Raw genomic sequence first — 24,288 nt, 5'->3', positions numbered from 1 at the left:
AGTTTAAAAGAAGGACAAACGTCCCATCCGGTTAGCAATAAATGGATAACATTTAGGGCCCGATTCTGAAGAAATGTGATAAAACACAAACGTAAGCACTTTGTTTGCTCCGTCCCCTTCATGTTGTGATTTTGAAGGGAGTTTGAGCTGGGTGCTTATTATGAAAGAGACAACAATTATCTACATCAATATATTTAGTAAACAAGATGCCTGAGTGGGCTCTTAGATTCACATAAAAATACAATACAACAACTGTCATGCACTGTTAGGGGTGCACTGTTTCTATTGTGTAATCCTTTAGGAGACAATAAGTGCAAGGGATAATGTGTGTCTAATGCATTTACAGGAAGCTATCAGGGTGGCAGATTTCCACTGGGGTGGTAGACAAATAATCTATTTTATGATAACATCATCAGGCAAGCCCAATTGTGTCAGGTCTGATCACACAGCAATAGGAACTAAATGTCAAGAGGCAAGCAATTTTGTAATTAACAACATATGCTAGCAGTCCAGACAATGACATTTGGTTGAACCCCTACATGACAGTACAAGTGTAATGGGAAATATAGTGTTACAAGTAGGATGATGTTATTGGGTTAGGTCTAGTGAAAGGGGTGACTCAACATCTGTGAGGCATATACCACCAAGGATGATATCTGGGCTTATAACAGACAACTATTAAGACATTCAATTGGAATTGATGAAATTTAATGTTGTCCCCTGGCTAGATTTTAACCAGGCTTGGAAAGTAAAGGTCAGTGGCTTATCCAGAGACACTTTCACTGTGCCAGCAAAGCTGTTAGGTAATTAAAAAATGAATAGAGAATCAGAAAGAATCAGTCTATGCAGTACACTACAAACAGTATAATTTCAAGCCACGAGTGCAGTAGTATAGTACTTGATAAAGCTCCCTTTTTATTAACCATGAAATGCATGTCTGAAGTTATTGACGGGCTGTGATTGTAGATTGAAGATAAAACTATTTCAGTCAATGTTTTTAATAGCATAGATGTCATTGAAGTTAACAGGGTCTTGCACTGAGTAGGTACCTTAATGCTCTAACAGGGCATTCACTGTAATACACCTTCATTCAGACTTTGGTAACTTGTAGTGCAGTGATTTCAAATATGTGACAAGGCTCCAGATGTCTGTATCCATTCAATATACGTACAACTGGAACCTTGCTCGACCAATCACATTGCTTGTTTCACGTTCCATTGTTAGCCCTGGATTATAAGTGACTAGAAGCTCCTTTATATAATCTCATGCCATACCTTTAAGTGCTTTATAAGCCAGAAGTACAATTTTAAAATAAACTCTAAACTTCACTAGGAGCCAGTGCAGTGAAGTCAGCACAGGTGTTATATGGTCTCTTTTTTTCATTCTGCTGAGAAGCCTAGCAGCTGGATTCTGTATAAGCTGCAGGCGATTTATGGCGTAACCAGGAAGCCCAGCGAATAGAGCATTGCAGTAGTCAAGTCAGGAAGACTGAAAAGCATGAATTAGTTTCTCAGATAAAGAGTGAAATTACCTAATCTTAGCAATGTTTCGCAAATGGTAAAATGACACTTTGGTGACATTACGAATATGCAACTCAAAAGATAAATCAGAGTCAAATAAGACCCCTAGATTTGTCACTTCCATTTTTATGTTTGTGGTCAAATTGCCCAGATCTATTTTTAGAGATTTTGTTGCTTCTAGTTGCTGCTGAGAACCTAATAAAAGAACCTCTGTCTTATAAGAGTTTAACCCTTTGCGGTCCATTTATTAGGCGCGTCGGGTCCAATTTATTTTTACACGTGCAGTTTATTTTAGACGTGCTGTTTAAAAGTATTTTTCCCAGTAAAACAGGTTTAAAAGGCACTGCATATCAACATGACACTCTGTATCTCCAGCCCCACCCCACCCCTTGTTCGCTGTATTTTTCACATACCTCGTCATAGTCGTAATTACTGATAAATCATCTCCTGATCACTTGTTTTATCACCAAACTCCTCAATAATGCGATCCAAGTCATTATTTTATTACTGTAACATCTCCAAAAGCTCTGCAAATGTCAGTGATATTCTTTGAGCGCTGGATGTGGAAGCAGCTATCTTGTTTGTTTATGGCCGTGTTATCTCTGTGGTGCCGGGGCTATGTGTATTGCTCAGATCCACCCCTTTTTTTTCGGTTTCTCTCGGCTCATATCGGTCTCACTTGGCCATTGAATGGTTTTTCCGGAGAAAAAAACAACTAGAGACCTGTGCTTTACGTCTTTTTGATGATGCCGGACAGGGTCCGACATCAGACCGGAAAGGGAAAATTGTAATGTAGGACCTGGTCCGACATAGGACCGCAAAGGGTTAATTTAAAAAAAAATTGTGGAACATCCACCTCTTCACATCAGTAAAGCATTCAGCTAAGGCTGATACAGCCAGGATATCATCAGATGTTACAAAGATGTAGAGCTGTGTGTCATCGGCATAGCAGTGAAAGTTAACACCATGTTTATGGGTTATCTCACCCAGCAGTAACATGTACAATGAGAAAAGAATGGGTCCCAGTATAGAGCCTTGGGGAATGCCACAGGCAACCAATGAAAATCCAGACACAATGTCTCCTAATGAAACAAATTGCTGTCTGTTAGTGAGGTATGAATTGAACCATTTTAAGACATTACCAGACAATCCAACCCAACTTCTGAGATGATCAATTAAAGCGATGTGGTCCACTGTTGTCTCCCTTCGTCTCAAAACATCCCATTGAAATCATCTCCAAGACTTGAGATAGTATAGGTTCAGCTCTGGTGTCCTTCCTGATTTCAGAACTATTTACAGGTAATTTCTCAATTAGACTGACATAAAAAAGATTAAATTCACACCCATATAGGTACTCGTGGAACTTGCGGACCCCAAACACTATTCCCAGGGCCTCCCTCTCAATTTAGGTATAGTTTTGTTCAGCCTTGCTGAGAGTCCTGGATGCAAACGCAGTTGGCTTTTCATCACCATTTTGCAGAACATGGGAAATGACTGCACCCACGCCATACGGTGATGCGTCACAAACAAGCCTGATTGTGAGATTTGGGTCAAAGTGTGTAAACACGTGTGATGAAATCAGCTGCTCTTTAGCCCTCTTAAACGCTTCCTCGCAGTCCTTAGACCAATACCATGGCTTGCCCTTCCCCAGCAAAGCATTAAGTGGATTCAGTAGCAAGACTTGGTATGAATCAATTGACTCACATTGTCTGGTGCTGGGGCGTCCATAATCGCTGCTACTTCCTTCGACATCAATTGTGTGGCCTAAATACTTTGGAAAACCTCATTTTTCCTTCTTGACACGCAGACCGAAGTCCTCCAGACGCTGCAAAACTGTGTCAAGGTTCTTGAGATGTTCAGCGTCATTCCTCCCGGTCACAAGAATGTTGTCCAGATAACAGTGTACATTGGGCAGGCCCTGTAACACCTGATCCATAGCCTTCTGGAACAAAGCTGGAGCTGAGGCAATACCAAACGGTAACAGATTGTAGCAAAACAGGCCCTTTTGTGTGGTGATAGTCATGTATTACCTTGAGTTTTCCTCCACTCTCATTTGTAGGTAAGCATGGGACAAATCTGGTTTGCTGAAGCGCTGACCTCTCGCTAGAGAAGCAAACAGATCCTCAATGCGTGGAATTGGCTATTGTTCTACACACAGGACAGGGTTTATCGTTACTTTAAAATCCCCACATATCCCTACAGAGCCAGCTTTCTTCACAACAGGTACAATAGCTGTGATCCAATCGCTAAAATGCATAGGTGACAAAACTCCAGCTTCCACTAAACGAGTCAATTCTGCTTCCACTTTCACTTTTGGTCTGATTGCATATGGTACTGGCCGTGGAATGTACTGGCCACATTTGCTTCAATGCCCCTCAAAGTGCCTCCCCTATGAATATAGCATGCCATTGTAGCACTGCTTCTAGGCTGTAATTGTTACATTGACTAACAGTCCTTATTTCCCACCAGTTGAGTCGTATATTTGCTTCAGCCATTCCCTGCCCAAGAGAGATGGGTAGTTTCCTTCAACCACATATAAAGGGAGCAGCGCCGTTTGTTTACTGTGATTACACCATTTGGTGAAACTGCCTCCCCTGTATACGTCTTCAGAACAACATTAGTGGTTTGCAAGGGTGTGTTTTTCAACATTGTCTCGTAGATTTCAGTTGAAATCAATGAAACTGCAGCCCCTGTCTCCAATTCCATTTTCAGTGTTTTTCCTTCTATTACCAGTGTAACACAAATAAGCGGCTGTTTCCCCTTTAAGAGTCAGAACATGTAATACTAATTCAGTATCATTATCGTCACTAGACACTGGCCGTTTCGATATGATGCACCCCTCTCGTCTGAAAATTAGCAGACTGTGCTTTTTTTCCCCTTTATATGCCCTCAGGCTTTTTTAAACTGCACACACGTCCTATATGGCCTTTCTTGCCGCAATTTCGACACGTCTGAACTTTAAACCAGCAATCATTATAATTATCATTGTGGCTCTCCTTTCCATAACGTCCGCATTTATTAGCCTTTTTAGTTGAAGAAATGGATAATGTATTTACCTTCAGGAAAGCGCTGAGGTGCTGTGCCTCCTGTGCAGCCGTTTCCATGGATACCGCTATCTCCACTGCTTTCTTCAACGTTAATCCCGGCTCTGATAAAAGACACTTTTGTATGGCGTCACTTTTCAAACTGCATACAAATCTGTCTCGTAGAGTGCCATTCAGGTGATTGTCAAACTCGCAGTGTTCAGCTAACTTCTTTAAAGCAGCATCGTACTGCATCTCGGACTCGCCTTCTTCCTAATTCCGTTTATGAAAACGAAACCTTTCGACGATCACGAGAGGCTTGAGGCAGAAATGCGCCTGCGATGCTTCCACTATACTTTCAAAGGTTTTGTCACCCGGCTTCTCTGGCGCACTGAGGCTTCTCAAAAGATTGTATGTGTTGCTCCCCATTACTCTTAGTAACACCGCCACTCGTTTGCCTTCAGTTATATCATTTGTAGCAACATAATGCTCTAATCGTTCGATATAAGTTGTCCACTGCTCCACATTCTCATCAGAAACATCAATATGTCCTATGATAGCTGCCATCTTTTCCCTGTCTAAACTAGCCTCTTAATTCAGTAATGTAGAATTTCAGCAATCAATATGTTAATCTCAGTATGTGATGACTTTAGGTTCGGTATGAAAGTCCTCATTGCCAGTTTATATTATGTACCACTGGACCTGTCAATATCACAAACTAGACACAGTTACACAGAGCTGTGCTGTTGAACAGAATCTATTTTATTATACTCTTAACCAATTCGCACATACACATGTGCACAGTTCAAACATAACATTGTACCACCTCTATGCGGTAGTAAACAGCAAACTGTAACACTGCAAATACATTAAAACACAATTTTTTTTCTGGAGTAATGGTAATTTGATATAGACAGAAACACAACAGAGAAGCACACAGAATATATCATTGTAGGATAAGTAATAAATAAATAAATAAATAAAATAATAGGGAATCCAAGGCTATCGTTGTAGCATGGGCAGGCCCTGTTTTGTCGGTGAGAACGCAGGGTCTGGAAAATTATGAGATTTCTACTATGGAGATTAAAATGGCCAAGTCAAGTACATCATTGTTTCTTGTCAAACTTTTAAAAGTTTATTATCAATAAATAATGCAGACAAATTGGAAGATCTGGATCACTCTCAGAAGTTAAAAAAGTTGGAAGATAAAAAGATTTACAGTTTAGACATTGCATAAAATAATAGGCCAGATACTACAGAAACTAGTTTTAAACACATTCAGTTTGTTAGGCCTTTTACTGCCATGGAAATGCTAGTTAATGCACATTTGCCACATCTACCATGTGCAAACAACATTCAGAGAATTAAAGACTTAGGGTTATATATTTTTCACTGTCATTTATATGCGATTTCTAATGAATTTCTCCATGCTTGGGACAGGACACGAGCGCGTGCAATATTGCTGCTCTAAAAGAGCCAGGCTTTATTAATGCAACAGGCCACCTTTATACATACATGCTTAGGTTCACCAAGAACCATTTCAAGTTACCTTGTGTTTAAGGTTGAATTTCTGCCTGCTTAGTGTCTGTTACTAGGTATCTGAGTTGTTGAGCAATTCATTTTTCTGCTTTTTTTCTGTTTACTGTGGTTTATTCACTGTGGTTTATGGTGGGCATATCGTTTTTTAAATCTATATTTCATTGCACAGGACGAAAGGCAAGTTTACCACACAAATATTTGATTGTAAATTTTTGCTTAGACCTAGATGTAAAACAGTGTATTTATTTCAGTAGCTTTTTTCCTGGTTTACAAATTAATATGTAAAAATAAATACCCTTGCCATTGAGTTACATTGTTGTTCTCTAGAACACATTTTTTTAAGTTTACCTAAGGAAACCTAATAGTAGTTATCTGTTCTTAAATATATTGTTTAATTATTTTGTTGTTTCAGTAAATAACCCAGTCAAGATCATCCTAAATCTAAGGTAATTTTTTTTGTTTGTTTGTTTTATTTTTTTAATTACATTTAGATTTAAGTACTAATGTCCAATGCAAATTTCATTACCAGATATTGACCACAGAAACAGTTAGGTTTCTTAAGCTGAGTGGAACACACTTAATGAAAGATAAGGTAAAATATCTACAGGTATTGACCGCTGCAGAGGATATTAATGCTAAGCATTCATGTTTAGTTTGAAATTTATAATGTGATTTCTTTCTTTTCACTCAGAATTCTTCCAGTAACAATTCAGGAGATTCTATGGAACACCTCACCTGCATCATGCTTGAGCAAAAATCACCTGCATTACAAAAGATGCATGCAAAAGAGAAGCAAGAAGAATATACAGAACTTGTACATTACTCAATAGTCATTGACCTAAAAACTTATGTTTAAAAAATAATGTGATGTTATTGTACTTATTATGGATAAGCCACTTTGGAAAATAGTCAAATGAAACATGAGACAAGAACCATATATGTGCAATTTTTTATATATATTATTATTTGTTTATTTAGCAGACGCCTTTGTCCAAGGCGACTTACAGAGACTAGGGTGTGTGAACTATGCATCAGCTGCAGAGTCACTTACAGTTACGTCTCACCCGAAAGACGGAGCACAAGGAGGTTAAGTGACTTGCTCAGGATCACACAGTGAGTCAGTGGCTGAGGCTGGATTTGAACTGGGGACCTCCTGGTTACAAACCCTGCTCTTTAACCACTGGACCACACAGCCTCCTCGGCCTCCTTATATACTGTATATATAAAGGAAACTCCAATGTTTCATTATATGCACATTTACCTTTCTGTAAACAAAAATGAACTCTCAAAAAAAGATTCAAAAGATAACACAATCTCAAAAATATGTCCAGTATGATGGAAAAGTTGCCTTTCTGGATATTTCCTATCAGGAAGCTTGAAGTTTCAGTAATAGATTCAAAGATAAAAAATAAAAAAATCAGACTTTTTTCAACCAACAGAAACTTTTTATTTTTTTATATTACCCTATATTATTGCTTTATTTTGTTTGTAGAATATAGTTTTATCTAAGCTGGGTTTACGCCAGAACAATATTGTTCTGTGCATTCAGAATATGGTACAGGTCAAAGTGGCATGTGCTGGTGCCTCAAAAATGGATACATTATATTGTAATTAATGTAATATATCTGTAAAAGAGTCAGGCTGCTTAAGTGGAGCAGAAGGACATGCCTTGACTATGTGCATATATACACCCAGAACCATCACACATTTCAGTTCACAAGAACTCGCTTTTTAAATGCAACATGATGAGCTTCCATGACCAAGCTTATCACGTTTAGCATATTTGTTTAGTTCATGCTTGAAATCTTAGATTTATTTTTTTTGACCTTTTTCTTACATTTGTTTTACTTCAAAAAAGGTATACTGAATTTGATTTTACCTACAATTATCTTTTTTCTATTAAAAGATTAGGGGTTTGGGGGTCCCCGAGTGGCTCAGCTGGTAAAAGCAGGTGTGCTGGGTGAGTCATATAGAGAGGGGAGCGCAGGATTGTTCTGGGTACGCAAAGTTGCAAACCTTCGATAGACATTCAACAGAGAACTTCGCATTTGCTCTGGCGCTCCTGGGGAGGTAAAATCAAGAAGGACTGAGTCACCTCACAGCCCTACAGCAGCCCTAACTGACCAGGCACTGGGATCGGAGGACACCCACTTCTCCTGAACTGCTTATCTTTTTTTGTAGCTTTCAATTTTTTGCTTTTAAATGTTTTAAAAATATATTTTAAAATTTGTCTTTTTTTTTTTTTTTTTTTTTTACATATACCAGTACTGTATTTTTTGTCTTAAGTCCAACTTGTTTTAAATAAAATGTAATAAAATCAGAGCATTATAAAAAAAATTGAACTGAAAACAAAGTATTATTATAGTTTTCATTTTAATACTATGCACATATGAGTGCAGATTTTTTAAATAAAAGTCTTAAATAAAACAACAACTTGCAATTGTGCTTTTATTTGTCCTAACGTTTCAATTCCAGGGGAAACGAGTCTTGGTATTAGGTGTGTGCTGGATTCACATTTAAGTTTGGAAATGGGCAGGACAGGACCAAACCACAAGATGACTTGGTCCTGTTGAATGTGGATGAGGCACACAAAAAGTTTTGTAAAATATAAAAACATTCCAATAGATTTCTTATTTGACTCCAGTTTCCTAAACAAAACTACAGCTGCCAACCTTAAAATTGTGATTGCAACTCCTTTCCAAAACAGAACCCAACTCACTCTGCCTTGACTTCTGTCTAATTAACCCTGAACAAATCCTACAAATACAATTGCCAGGCTGCATGACCCACACAATCCACAGTACCAAAGTGGGAAAATAATATTCTAGGTAGAACACCCCCTTCAGAATATCAAACTGTGTTTAACTCACGCTAAATAATACTCATGCAGAATACTTCAAACTAATCATGCAATGTGCAATGTAATTTAACTAACCGCCAAAGATAGTCCAAGTTCTTAAGTAAATCATACATGATTACATTTACATAATTGAATACGGAACGCATCAGACGATAAGTCATTTACTTTTAATTTCTGTACTGACAATGATCTTTGAATCTCATCACGTCCCCGAGAGTATCATTGTTTTCATTAATATTTTCATTAATCGGAGCATGAGGCTGTATTGTATATTCATATCTGCAGGAGAAGTGCTTTAGTGGCAATAGTGTCACCTTACAGATTTGGTTATGTGTCATAACCTTCCAGTCGAGAATTTGTTTTTCTCAATTGGATAGATTGTTGCCACAAGGGGCTCTATTTTATAATCTAAACTGTGATGGAAATGAATAATGGTACCTGCACTTTTGCAGACCTCATTGTGCTGCAATGTATTGTTTTTAGTGATGTTGATAGAAGGTTCATATTTCCTGGAGTAAAACACCAGCAGGATATAGATAAAGTGGCAGCTGTATTCAGATACCCTGTTGTTTAGATTGTGTAAACCATTATGAAAAGTTGCAACGTGGTTAATTATGTGCACAAGCATACATCACACATACTGTTTTATACTGTAACGAGGGCAGGTTCTCAACAGGGGACTAGGACGCCAGGCTCGGAAAGCCTGTTTACATTTTGTTATTGAGTTGTTTTAATGTCCCTAGGCTGAGCACCTGTGGTAAGAGATTGAGTTGGAATCCTGTTCATCAGTGATGATTAACACTAGGCAGGATCATTTATTAATACAGGTGGAATGGCTGGGGTGAGACAGAGAGAGAGAGATTCCAGCAGGTGCAAACTAGGGCTTCATTGTGAAACCTTAAGAAAGCGTTAGAATATCCAGCCCATCTTATTAGGGTTGACTGCTGCCTCTGTGTCAGTTGTGTCAAGTGGCCTCCTGATGAAGTGATAGACGCCAGCTTGTTACAATATGTTGTCTTGTATCAGTAGATGTTTGTTTAAATGTCTGAGCTGCTGGGCACGATGTAACCCGTTCTGAGGGCTGGTAAAGGCTGTTAAAGAGTAAGTAGCAGGGTTCAGAAAAATATAGCATCCCACATCCCCACGTGTTGCTACAACTGTTTAAATGACAGACCTGTCATTTTTCTTTTCATTGTTAACATCCGGACAACATTTTACACTTATAACTTTAAAGTCTGTTTCAAAGCTCTTTTTAAAATGTCTGCTCTAGTGCACTGATAGTGTAAGGATTATTGCCCACATTGTCAAACAGGTAACACAGGAATAACAATCCATGTTTTATGGAATAGAAAAGCCAGAGCACTTGTTTTTATGTTACTAGGTTTTTTTTTAATCAGTCTTCCTTCAGTGATTTAGAGGACAGATCTCAAACCCCAGTGCACTAGAGCAGACATTTTGAAAAGAGCTTTGAAACAGACAACAAAAAGAAATGACAGGTATGTTATTTAAACAGTTGTAGCAACATGTGTGTATATCACTATATTTTTCCCCGCTACTTACTCTTTTGAGCACATATGTTAAGCTTAGTCCTGGGTACAAACATGTATTTGTCACCTTGTGTTTCAACACAGAAAATAAGCTTTGCTTTCATGCGAGTCATTGCATCCCCTTGATTCATTATAAAATGCATGATTTTTACCAATGATTAAATGCAAAAGACTCAAAAATGTATTGAAAATATGTTTGGTTAATGTCGTATACTGATATGCAGCCTTAATGAATTCCAAAATACTAAGTGAATCCCAATGAGCTTTCTATTATGTGAAAAACAGAGTAATTTTCAACCCATATAAATTACTTTATTTGCATTTTCATTTGCCATTGAAACCTGAAAAGGAGATTTTAAATCAGTTTTGTTTGTTTCCATTGGCAGCAGATCAAGAACAACCCAGTTTTTTTTAAATGAGACTTGGTCTGTCACACTACCTAAATAACACCAGATCAGCACATGCTGAAAACGTGTAGTGAATGAAGTGAACAGCAATCGCATGGTTTCCGTATTCACTATTGGAATCAGTTTAGTGAATCAATTCAACAGATTTGTTCGTTTGAGTCACTGATTAATAAACGCAAAATAAATACATCTTGCTGAATTACTTGGTTTCTGAAAATTTGTTTGAATGGAAAAATCTGGCAGCAAGGGCCATGTAAGTTAAGACTCTTCACTAGGCAGGCCGCACCGTAATAAATATATATATATTGTAAAAGAACTTGCACCACTCACGGTACTTGCCCCTTTAAAAATTGACCCAAACACAGGAAATGGAGTTTTTTTAAAGTGCGGATGCGCTATTTTTAATTCACAAAACACAAAATCAAGATAAACAAAACCAACACCTAGCTCTACTGAGCACTAACTAACCACGCAGGAACCTCACTATATGGCAGGACGGCTAAGCCGTTTACCTGCTAAACACAAAAACACACTCTCTTCTTTAAACTTACTTTCTGTCTTTTTCACAACTGCTTGGAAGCAGAACACCCCTTCTACCTCCTTCTCCTCAGCAGCCTGACTGCTTCTCTTTTATACCCTGCACCTGGTCCTAATTTACAATTACTACCCAGGTGCAGGGGATAATTAAACAATAAAACAATTAACAAATTAAATTAAACAATAAAGCAAACTAAAAAAAAGGTGCCTGCGCACATGTCTTACGCAGGGAGGATTTTAACCCCCTCCCTGCTATGTTACAATATATATATATATATATTTTTAGAAACTAATAGGCGGGCTGACAAAAATTGCTCTGCGGGTCGTATGTTTGACACCCCTGCTTTAGAGTATTAACTATTTATTTTAAACTATGTCATTCAGCTTTAACTGCAACCTATGTAAAAACTGAAATTTACAACAACAAAAAAAGCCCTGCTAAAGCTCACAGGGAATTATATTCAATTTCCCACAGAGGACTGGTTTACAGCATGTGTGCCATTGATTGTATGCACATAGCACTGGCACCCCGATCCATGCAGCCTGCTCTGTGGCAATGCAGACAAGGAAGGGAATCGAGACTACATCTCATCAATCAAGATTTCTCCAGCAGAACAAAAAGAAAAATATGCCCTTTGCACAGCATGACTTTTATTGTATATGCATTAAAGGAGAAAGGAAAAAAGCTTTTTATTTTTTTTACATCAGACAAGGAATACATGTTCAAATTCAAAGGTAAGCAGTGCAGTTTCACTTTACGTTGCCTCTGCCTGTCCCCTGCTGAGTGCTGTGTCTGTTGGCATTTTTGGTCAATGTAAGCCACCTCCACCTTCACAATAAGTTACTGACCAAAAGATACGCCAGGACTGCTGGCTTTTGATATCACTGTGGTCACGGGAAGTCTCTGACGCTACCGTGCACATTAAATTATCGCTCACAATACATGTAATGTGCACCACAACAGGGTGGGGCAGTAAATTTAGATTTATGGCGCACATTAGGCTCACTACATTCTGCGCTAACTCCAAATTTAGTGCCCTTTCATAAATGAGGCCCAATGTGTGTTAATTGGGCATTATTTAAGTTGTGTGGATAGTTTAGACCTCACTCTGACAGAGGAAATTACCAAATGAGCATCCAATAAGAAGGATGCATGAGGCAGCTTTTAAATGCCAATGGAAAGCATATCAACTTATTTTTGCTCAGTCAAAATCCAAGGAGAACTAGCATGAGTAAAGTATTAACTATTTCTCTTATTAACACTCTAACTGTGTTACTGTAAAATACAGCTTTTACTCATAATACTGATCCTTCAATGCACTGTGTTACTAAGTTGCCTAGTCCGGTCACTCTATTCAAGGCACACAGTCCACTACAAGGATTACACAGTGCAGAAAAAATTACTTAAATGTAAGCACTCTCGGTTGATTATTCAAAGCTTTTCAAAATCCAACTATATTTTCAAAATATTCATTATGGATCTGATTCGGGTTAATATAGACCATTAAGTTTGCTGAGGTGTGCTGAGTCAAATCATTAAAGAATGCTAGCAGCAGCTTCCACCTAGCTGTACATGATCTGTCAGTAAAGTTAAAAGAATGCTGAGCATGTCTAGTTGTAATGTTCCTCAGCAGAATTTTAATGGGGGAGTTGTAATGGAAAATCAGACACATTCCCTGAATTTAAATGATGTTACCTGATCCAGGGTATTTCTAGCTAGAGCATGATGTATGGATTTTTTTTGTGAAAGGTAACATGATTTTGCTTGTAGTAGTACATTATTTATGTTATGGTTGTGGCTGATATGACAGAATAACAAATTATGTAAGTAACATACTTATCCCCTGCTATTGATTTAAGCAACACATTGCATGTGTCATTATATTATATAAAATAAAGCCACTATGACTTACATCTACTGTATAACATGTTGAATAGAAGCTCATAACAAATGCGTATTAAAGTTTAATACGTTTCTTGATATAGCCTTCAGTTGTCATGACTAAATAAGCACTACAGTACGTACAGAACTTGTGTTCAGGCAAAGTTTCCTAGATTAAACGAGAGAGGTTGTGAATAAACAATATTTGTTTTCTTAGCCAATCAGGGAGCAGAACAAATAATTGGTTTTCCAAGCCAAAAGCCAGGGTGTATTGTATGTATACATGCTATTGTGCTATTATGTTTGTGTGTTTGTTTTTCGTACTGGATTAAATTACTTGAAACTAAGCATGCCAACTCAACATCTTTAAACTTTATGATTGTTTAAACCAGCACAGCGTTATCTAATTAATCAAACTTTACACGCACCTACAGTACCGATATGAAGAATGCACCTAACATGTCACATGATCAACAGCTCCCATGCTAATGAATAATTAACTGTTTACGGCCTGTTGAAGCGTAAACAAAAATAATTTAAAAAATCTCTACAATTCTGTAGTTCGCCTCCAACATCTATACTAGCTAGCCATGTGAGAATGTGGATGGACTGTGTTAAACCTGACCTGTTTGAAGGGGAGCTGAAAAGCTGTGTGAGAATGTGGCCAGGTTAAACTGGATAATTGACTGGTTATTTAAACTGGCCATTTATATACAAGCAGAATTAATCATTTCTTAAGGGAGTTTCAACCGGGACTCCCAAGACCAAGGTCTCTGTCCTGGTCTCTGAGGTAGCTTTAGCTTGGGTGGTGGGTGTTTTGTTGTTGCTCTTGGAACTTTGTATCAAATTTTTGTTTATTTTGTTTAATTAATGTGAATAAAAGTTCACCACTGGGCACCGTGAAGCTACCCTTCCATAAGATATAAAAACTAGCAAGAAACTGAAGGAGAACATAAACAAAAAAAACATGGCCCACTCTGTCTTATTGTTATGTATATAAAGGAATTGAACATTCTGCCGTACCACACACCTTTAGAATGTCTCTCACATGACTGATTTGTTTATTGTGCAATTTCCATTCCTGACATTCCATTTATACATTAATGTATAAAAGCTGTATCTTCCACTCACATTGGGCGAGACAGCAGATCTGACACTTTGTTAGCGGACTAACAGTGCCCTCTGTTGGCAGGTTCTTCTGTACCAAATTACTGCAATTTCATAAGGAGTCGTCTAAAAGTAGTGACTCTGCAGGCCATTCTGGAGACAGGCTTCCCTGCAGATTTCTGTGGTGGTAATCTTTCAGTAACAGTCACTTGTTCCTCCAGAACAATATTAAAAACTTCCAGACTAGTCACAAGGAAGCAGTGTTGTCCTGGCAGATTATTATTATTATTTAGCAGACGCCTTTATCCAGGCGACTTACAGAGACTAGGGTGTGTGAACGATGCATCAGCTGCAGAGTCACTTACAAATACGTCTCACCTGAAAGACGGAGCACAAGGAGGTTAAGTGACTTGCTCAGGATCACACAGTCAGTGGCTGAGATGGGATTTGAACCAGGGACTTCCTGGTTATAAGCCCTTTTCTTTAACCACTGGACCACACAGCCTCCTGCTAACACCCTACTTGCAGTGTTATGATGATGATTATAAGAATATGCCTTTAAATTCCAAACTAGAAAAAAAAATGTTCACTGAATTTCTGCAGAATGCTAATGTTTCAACCACCTGCAGGTGTGATTAATAAAAATATGCAGCAGTTCAGAGCTGCATTAGCTGCATCATTGCCCCTCATTTAGACCTGAGGAAATGTTATTGTTTACCCATTTATGCATTCTGTAAGTTATGCATTGCACTTAGCAGGCAATTAATAAGATGTAGTGATTAAATACCGGTATGCTGTGCAATTATGTTTTAATTTGATGTTCTATTAATCTTGTTTTTGCATTTAAAAATAATAATTTGTTAAAGTTTTTTCTGGAGTTTAAAGTTAAAAATAGCATAACTATAGCATGGAGTCTTCAACTCTTCTTTAGCAATGAAACATTGCCTATATGGAAGGGAAGAATGCATCAGCAAGTTCAGATATCTATTCAAATCATTAATGTTAAGAATTTACAATGAAATAATGTAGCATTTATTGACAGCTGCTCTTTAGCTAGATACTAGCTAGATGTTTTCAACAAAGATGACTTTAGTTGCAAAGTTGCACATTTAAGGTAGTTGCTCCCCCATGTGGTTATGTAAGGAAAGTATTTGGGTCATAACTAGAGGCAGTCTAAATCTGTGGGAAAATATGCAAAAAACAGCAGAGATTTTAAGTAGATGTCTGCAGAGCATCTTGTGTGTTTAGTATTTGTATTAATAATGGCTTATGAAAATGTAAATCAAGTAAACATAATCATATCAAACAATTTATGGGTTAAGTACTTTCAATCTTATATATATCAAGCATTTATGTCAGTAAAATCTTCAGAGCAAAAACATTTACATCACATGAGACTTCTTATTGGGCCTCATTTTCAAAGCCTTAACTCCAGTCTTTATGAACTCCTACGTTTTGAAGGAGACAAACATCTGTTGATTCAACAAAACTAGAACAGCACAACTAAGTTATATATTTCAGGTCCCTTTAGCAGTCTGTTTATGATAATTATGACGACGATGTAGTTGCCAAATAGGGCAAATCTGTGGAAGACTGCGAATTCCGCAGGTGGCTGCGAATTCCATGTTTTCCGAGGAATTCCATTATCTACAGATTTGGACTGCCTATAGTTATCTTCCCTACCTTACTGTCTCAGATTCTTTTGATATTGCATATGGAGGTACCTGAAAGTATTTTAGAAAGAATTCCCAAATATTAGCTCTAAACGTATTATTTTTAAAGTAATGGGCCTATAATGGAGGCGTTGTGGCCCAGTGGTTAGAGAAAGGGGCTTGTTACCAGGAGGTTTTCAGTTCAATCCCAGCCACTGACTCACTGTCTGTAACCCTGAGCAAGTCATTTAACCTCCTTGTGCTCCATCTTGAAAATGGGCCATGTTGACAAGTCAGCTCTTTCAAACTATTTAAGAAATCTTGATACTTGCTACAGACACAGAACTTCACTTCTAGTATAATGATATGTTACCATAGATGTTAATGTGACAGAGCTTAAATTTAGAAATAAGTGCAATAACGCAATAAAAATCCATATTGTACTTGTGAGAACTCCTGAACCACTGTAGTTATCACGTTCTCTCTAGTTTCTCCAGGTTATATAATAACAACAAAGACTATATATGCAATGACAGTGTCACCGGGTAATTGGTTACTTAGTTGTGAGACCACTAAGTAGATGTCAGGCCAGAAATTGCATCTATATATATATATATATATATATATATACACACACACATGATTACATGAATATGTTATACATGTTTTTTCTAAATCTGGGAAAAAAAGAGAATTATAAAATGTATAATTTTACTTAAATATGGCACACTTTAACCTTTTTCTATATAGTTACTACTATATACTTACTAATGGTATTTTGTTAGAATGAATCAATTGAGCAAGGTTCACATGCATTTAGACAGCAATAATTGATGGAACAGCAAAGTGTGGCTTCTATGTAATTTATGATCAGGTAAAATATGTAGTTTTCAAGATTATTCAAAATAACAAATATATTGTAACAAAACTGGGGGGAGGTGGTACTTTGTGTAGATACTTTTGGGGAAAAAACAAACAAAAGACAACAACCAGAATACAAAGCAGGGACCTATCAGGGCACCCAAGCTATCTCATTCCACACTGGCTGATGTATTCCTGCAAGACCAGGCCAGGAAACCAGCAGTAGTGCCCACTTGAGAACTGCAGCCACGTTGTAACTTTAAAGTTTGGTGCAAATCTTTGATTTACACTTAGGATTAGGTTTATTTGTAGATGCACCTGGAAGTCAATGTTCTAGAAGCATTTAGCTCTGAATCCATTTGCATATTAACTAGGTGATGGTGTTACCAATAACTTGGATCCCTGGGAATTGCCTTTGCCTTTACTCTTGCTTGAAAAAGGGGCCACAATATTTTAAACATCTAACACTAAAAATGATGAATGGCCAAAACTGCACTCACAGGAAGTGACTTGACACTGGGAACTACTGTGCACAGTGAGTTTGACTGATAACAGTAATGTATGTCTGGGTAGCAATGGTATAATACCTTTGTATAGTACAAACTTGGCAACTAAAGTGTAATTTAGAAGTATGCTGGGATCTCTGGAACCCATCTCTCATGGCTGTCCTCTTACCTATCTGGACGCATGCAGTCTGTTTTTTATGATAGAAGCAGTGCTGACGCAAACCCGGTCACTTGCGGTGTCGCTCAAGGGTCTGTTCTTGGGCCTCTTCTCTTCAACATCTACATGCTATACCCTATACCCTAGATGTCCCTCTGCCATGGTCTCAGTTTGCATCCAAGATATCAAGGTCTGGATGTTTGACAAGTTTCTTCAGCTCAACACTAACAAATCGAAACTTCTAGTAGGATCGAAAACTCAACTCAAGAATCTCAATATTGCTGCCTTGAACCTCGGAAACTGTCTGCTGCTGCCTTCCCCCATTGTACAAAGCCTTGGTGTACTTCTGGATAGTAACCTCTCCTTTGATGCCCAAATCTTCTCTGTAGTCAAATCCTCCTTCTACCACCTCTGAAACATCTCAAAGGTCTGTCCCTACCGTTCCCTCCCAGATGCAAAGATACACTGTCATGCATTTATCTCCTCTCGACTATGCAACTCTCTCTATGGTGGTCTTCCATCACGCACCATATACCGATTGCAGCTGGTTCAAAATGCCGCTACCAGGATTCTTACCGGATGTAAAAAACATGATCACATTACCCCCTGTCTTGCCCAGCTGCACTGGTTACCTGTAAAGTTCAGGATTACTTTCAAAATTATCCTGCTTGCCTACAAGGCCCTTCATCACACAGGTCCAGAGTATCTCTCCAACCTGTTGACCCGCTATCTCCCTGCATGCAAGCTGAGGTCCTCTGGCTTGCTTGTTATACCCAAGCAAAAGTGCACCACACTCAGAGAGTGCTCTTTTAGCTTCATGGCCTCGATTCTCTGGAACTCTCTCCCAGCTTTAGTGTGTGTAGCTCCCACAGTCGCTCGCTTCAAATCAACTCTCAAACGTGTTCTCCCTTGCTTTCAATGCTCTTTAAGCCTGACATCTGTTATTAGCTGTTGTCTAAATCGCTATTTCAGGTTTTTCACTCCATCTCATTTGTATGATTCTAAACATCCACAATGTTTAGAATTAACATCCTAGCCTTGTATTTAATGTATTATACCTGTATTTAATGCATTTACATTGTTTTTTACTGTTTGTATTTAATGTGCCCTGTATTTTACTGTATTTAATGTATTATGCATTGTTCCTCACTATCTTGTAAAGCGTTTTCTGATGGTGGTCCACTATGAAAGGCGCTACATAAAATAAATATTGATTGATTGATTGATTGCTTGATTTACTAGTATACTGTACCATGGTAAAACAGTAGAACTAATTTAATCTTCCTTTAAAATATACTCTTTTTAAGTCAGGTACTTGTGTAGGGATCCTACTATACAAATCTGATGATTTATCCCAGTTTCTTCTGAACTTTATTTATCATTCCTGGTTTATTTGTAGAAAAGCTCTATCCGTAGGTTGGATTTCCCACAGGGAAACTGGTTGATTTATATGAGAAGCAATGTGATAACCCTGCAGAACCAGTAATAGCAGAATTTTAAAGCCTGGCGAGAGTGTTTACAGCATAAATGTAAGATAAGAGTTAGATTAAAGCAGCTGTAAAAGCTTATCTCCTACTGAAGTCCACAGTACCCACTGGAGAGAGCAGGATACATGCACTGGCAAATTTAGCAAGAATGGACTGTATCGTTTTTTTAAGTTTCATAAAAAAAGATACCTTTAAAATACAATATGATAATGCAAACAGTCAGTTTTCACTATCAATATTCTCAGAGAAAAATAAATGTAATATAAAATATGCATTATTTCAGTGGAGAAAAACTGATACAGTGTAATGAATGTACACTTCCAAAATGTTAAGTATATTTTCCTCACATCCATTAATCACTGTATAGTTAGGCAACAATAACCCGAAGAAGAGGACTTTACCAAAGGCTATGTAAGAAAACAAGGCCTAAAACATTCTTACATTTGTATTGAGACCGGAGAGTAGAAATTACCAGACACAACAAACAATTTCAAATCACAATAATCAGGTTTTATTATTAACATAGAGGTAAAATTATACAGATAAATTCACTACTACTAGAGTTTATGAATTGGCCCTGATACAGAGTAACAGATAAAGTAAAATACTTAGCTATTAGCTCTGGACAGTTGCCGCGTGTCAGCTGCTCTCCTGCATTTTCAAACTGTGCTGCGGTTCACATTGTAAGGATACATAAAATCTACAACCCCACCCAGCCCACACATTGCTTGACAAGCCCCCTCCCCTTATCAGCAACTCCTCATTTTACAAAGAACATATGTCTATTCCCCGACAGTTCTCAGATCAGGGGAGAGAAGGAAGAGAGAGAGGGGGAAGGGAAAGATAGGGAAAAGAGAGAGAGAAACACAGACAGACACACAAACACAAACTGTAATGCCCATACACACAAAGATGGAAATAGGACTCCTACTGCATAGCACTTTCACTCATTCCTAGCAACCATTACACGTATTGAACAGTTATCAGCAAGAAAAATAAATGATTATATTAAGTATATTACAAATACTACAATTGTCAAAAATACCAGATGTTACAGTCCACACCTTGAAAGGGAAAGAACAGTGTTCTGCCCTTTGACATTCACAAATCCATTTTAGTAGTAAAATACAATATAAAATAAATAATAAATGTTAATGCTTATACTTTTAAAATTAAAAACAACTCCTTTGAAAAGCTTATCCCAGTAAGGACATCAAAACCAAACTTATCAGAGTTATTAACATACACAGAACGTTGAGTTGTAATGTAATTGCTTTTGTATTGCCCTTCATTATTGTATTGCCTTTGTATGCATAGTTTACCACTTGCTTCGGTTATTTGCATTTTTGCGTCACAAAATGCCTATATGGTTGTTCAATACAGTATTATTAACCGTTGTTTTATTTACATGTGCTATGAGTTAAGCAATGAATTCCCAGTAGGAGTTTCTTTGTTCCAAACTCTGTTCTGCTGCAGCCCACCATGTATAGCGAACCAACTCAGCAACTTACTCTGTGACCTTGAAGGCCCAATTAGCTCAGATCACCTGCAGTCATCATCTTGTCTTGTTGCTGGACTACACGTATACTCCTGTGCAATACACTAGGTGATGACCCAGGTCTTACCCGTCATTGAAATACATCCTACATTCCACCAGTAAGGGGCAAGTCATTCTGGGGTGCATATAAACAGGCATGCTTAACATCCTTTAAATATGGTACATGATTGACCTGAATTATTGCAACATTGGGACCTGTAAACCCCATTGTCTGTAAGTGAACAGTTCTGTATGGTCTGCTGACTGTTCCTGCTCCCTGTTGCCAGCTGGATGTCCCTCTTGCCAGCATTGATGTCTCTGCCAAGGTCCTGTTTCCCAATGCTTGAATCACCATCAGAATCAGCAACCACTTCATTTCAGAACCAATCTAGAAGAAAATCAAGTGGAGTATTTATTCTTCTGGCAATATCTTTCACATTGACCTCAAATGGGGTCTTCACTCCTTTATAACAACCAGAATGTCTGCTGAATTGTTTCTTGGGTTTTTCAGAGCCTTTGCGCCCACCGCCATATTGTGATCATAGTATAAAATATCAGTTTGCAACCCTCAAGGTGGAATCCAAAAGTAGACCTGCAGGGCCTCAGGCCTGTGCCTGTGTCTGTGCTCTGAAAGTAACTCTAAAAGTTACTATCTCTATAGGTGTGGTTATCAGCATTTCTTTTTCTGTAATGGAAAAAGTCAGACAGCTGCTCAAAACAGCAATTTGTTTCCCATTTTAGGGTTATGAAATTCACAGAATCTTTACGGTAAGTGAGTGCTGCTTCCCTTTTATAAATCACAGATATTATGCGTTTGTTTCTCTGTTGGCAAAACAATTTTTCTCATTGCTCACAATAACCACACTAAATTATCCGCTCCACTGCACATGGAATTCTGAGGAGAAATTCAATCCTCCAGCAGGCTTGCTTATCAGAGTAGCTAACCATAGTTACTGAGACAGTCTCTTTCTAAATCCTTATCTCTCTTGTGGCAAGATGCCCAAAGCGCATACAAATGAAAAGTAGAATGTGGTGTTGCTCTAATAACCATTAAACACAAAAATGCCAGCCCACGTTGCTGCATGGTCTGTGAGATACATTAAGCATGGATGAAAAGAAAGGTTCAGGTTTCTCAATGTACACACAGAGACATAAAAGTAAAGTGTGTGTGTACCACGATTGAGAGAAAGGTTTAGAAATAAAAGCAACAACCTTAGAAAAAACATAAAAACAAAACTTTACAGCTCTAGTTGACAAAGGAGGTGCAAGGTTGTGCTGTGTGCTGGATGGATACAGAAGCACCAGTAAGTGTGCACTGCAGGCCTATGGCAGCACTAACAACCAGTCAGATAGCTCGAGTCTGAGGCAGACTATTATCCCATGCCTCCTCTGATTTTATTATGTGGTTACTGAGCAATCCCCATGTAGAATGCGTCCATATTAACCATTTGGCAATTACACGCCCGGACTTGATAGGGAAACTAATAGGGTTGATGGTATAAAGGTAGCAGAGGCAAACACAAAAGGAGAAAGAAAAAAGGGACAGAAAAAAGAGACCATGAACCGGACGCACAGGGGGAACGGAAAAGATCACTAACCGGACATACAGAACGAGACACATAAGGTAATATGATGACATGCAGAAGATACGAATGAACCAAGGCAGAAAGTGTAACACCTCCAAATAAATTAACAGGAAGAGAGAAGGAAAAAAAGAACAAGGAACGGGATAAGAAGTAAACAGGAACACTGAAGTGGATGTGCTGTTTTAAACTATTTAAAAGAAATTCAACCAAAATAAATCTCTGTTGTGTTTATTTTTTTAACAATTGTTTTTTTCTAACCTTTCTGCGAGCAAATTTTACCACTGTTTTAAAATCAAACTCCCTATTTTTATTTTTAATAAAAATACAACTTTTAAATTATTTACCTGTTTTGTCTCTCCTGTTCAGTGCCTGAGGTGTGGACCTCGAGTAAAGAACCTGAAAAGAAAAAGCAAAGGTTAATGTTAAACATTAGTGATTATAGAATATTTGATATTGTACTTGAGGTGTCTGGGAAGCATCTTTCCCCCACATACTCCAACAGGACCTGATGCCCGTAGTTTCTCCACCAGGTGGCGTAGTTCAAGTGGTGACACCCACACACACAAAAATGGAACTACGACTCCTATTGCATAGCACTTTCACCCACTCCTAGCAACCATTACATGTATTGAACTAATTCAGTTATCAGCAAGAAATAGTTAGTCAATTAAATTCTTATTAAAAGTATATTACAAATACTACAATTGTCAAAATTACCAGATGTTACAGCTATTATTTCTTATCTGACCATGCATCTGTGTGGTTACTTAGTACTTTCTGCACAATTTTCTTATTGTTGTAATATTTCACATAGTATGGGTAATGTCATCAGTTATCCATTGGTTTAGAGGAAAAGTAGAGTACAGGGGAGTAAAAAAATGGTATAAAGTCTGCTACACAATTACACAATGTCATTTTTTGTAGGCACACAACACTTACGCTGCAAAATGGTCATGTGCGCCAAACCTCTACCCACTCGCTGGAACTACAGCTGACTCTGTTTGTTGCAAAAGCACAAATGCCCTCACTATTCCCTCAGCCACCGCTGCTCATCTCAGTCACACATTCTGTTGGCAGGGTCTGTTGACTTTAACTAGAGATCCTAAGAGAGTACATATAGACTGCCTTGACATAAGCACCTTATTTTTTCACTAATTCAAAATGAAAGCATGCTCAAATGTTTTCATGTTTTACAATGTTGTTTTCATTATGGCTTTGCAATTAAGTTGTTTTTATTCAGAGCCTGAGTTAGCTCTTGTAGGAAGCTGGTAAAACACAAGGTGGCTGAGAGCATGAATGCTGACAGACAGGACAGGTGACCAAAGCATAGGTCAACTTCACCTAGGGGAATATGGTTTTTAACTCTTTTAAACCATGTAACAATGAGGTACTGACTTGCAAATGAGCCTTCAATTATAAGTTGTCAACCCGTTTGTGTTTTACAGTGTGATGATCCCTATATTTTTTTTAAGGAATAGATCAGAGAGCATATTGACTCTGCTTGCTCTTCCCACTTAGCATGTGTGGTTGTTGTTGATCAGAGAGACAGAGACAGCACAGTTATATTTTCTGCTGCTATTTTATACCCTTTTGGGAATTTTGTAGAAGTATTAGGGATTATTAATAGTATGGATTAAGTTCTACTGTTGCTAGGTAAACGCAGGTCCAACAGTAAAGGCTTCATTACTGTACACCTGTCTCCTCTGTGACCTTTTGGAAAAGGATCCAACACCATTGAAGGTTTGGGCCCCCAGCTTTCAGACCCTCACAATAGGTTTCACCTTTTTATATTTGATGTGTGTTTTTGAATAGCAATGTTTCCTAAATGTCCAACCTTTGTCATTTTAAAGCAGTGTTTATCAAAGTATTCTCTATTTCTCTATGTAAAGTGTGATTAACTTTAGTCCATAATTTTAAAAACAAAATAAAACCTATATCAAACGTTAAACAGCTAGTGGCTTCTTTGGTGTGAAGAAAATATAAAGTTATCCAAAGCCAACCAAAGGCTGGGGCTTTTTATAAGCTCAAAGTGACACATTGAAACTACCAGCACGCGTGGTTTCAGTAAAGGTTAGAAAAG

General features: G+C 37.9%; 1 protein-coding gene across 1 annotated transcript in view; it reads left to right on the top strand.

Moving 5' to 3' along the window:
• LOC131737744 (uncharacterized) overlaps window positions 1–8,482 on the top strand; it is a 35,920-nt gene extending 27,438 nt beyond the window's left edge. The window contains exons 11-12 of the mRNA XM_059028665.1: window positions 6,495–6,528; window positions 6,774–8,482. Of these exons, the coding sequence (XP_058884648.1) occupies window positions 6,495–6,501 (7 nt within the window). The 3' untranslated portion in view covers window positions 6,502–6,528; window positions 6,774–8,482. The remainder of the gene's footprint in view (window positions 1–6,494; window positions 6,529–6,773) is intronic.
• Window positions 8,483–24,288: the final 15,806 nt, after the last annotated feature.

Source organism: Acipenser ruthenus, chromosome 8 (genome assembly GCF_902713425.1).
Source record: "Acipenser ruthenus chromosome 8, fAciRut3.2 maternal haplotype, whole genome shotgun sequence".
NCBI lineage: Eukaryota > Metazoa > Chordata > Actinopteri > Acipenseriformes > Acipenseridae > Acipenser > Acipenser ruthenus.
This window is presented reverse-complemented; position numbering and strand designations above follow the sequence as displayed.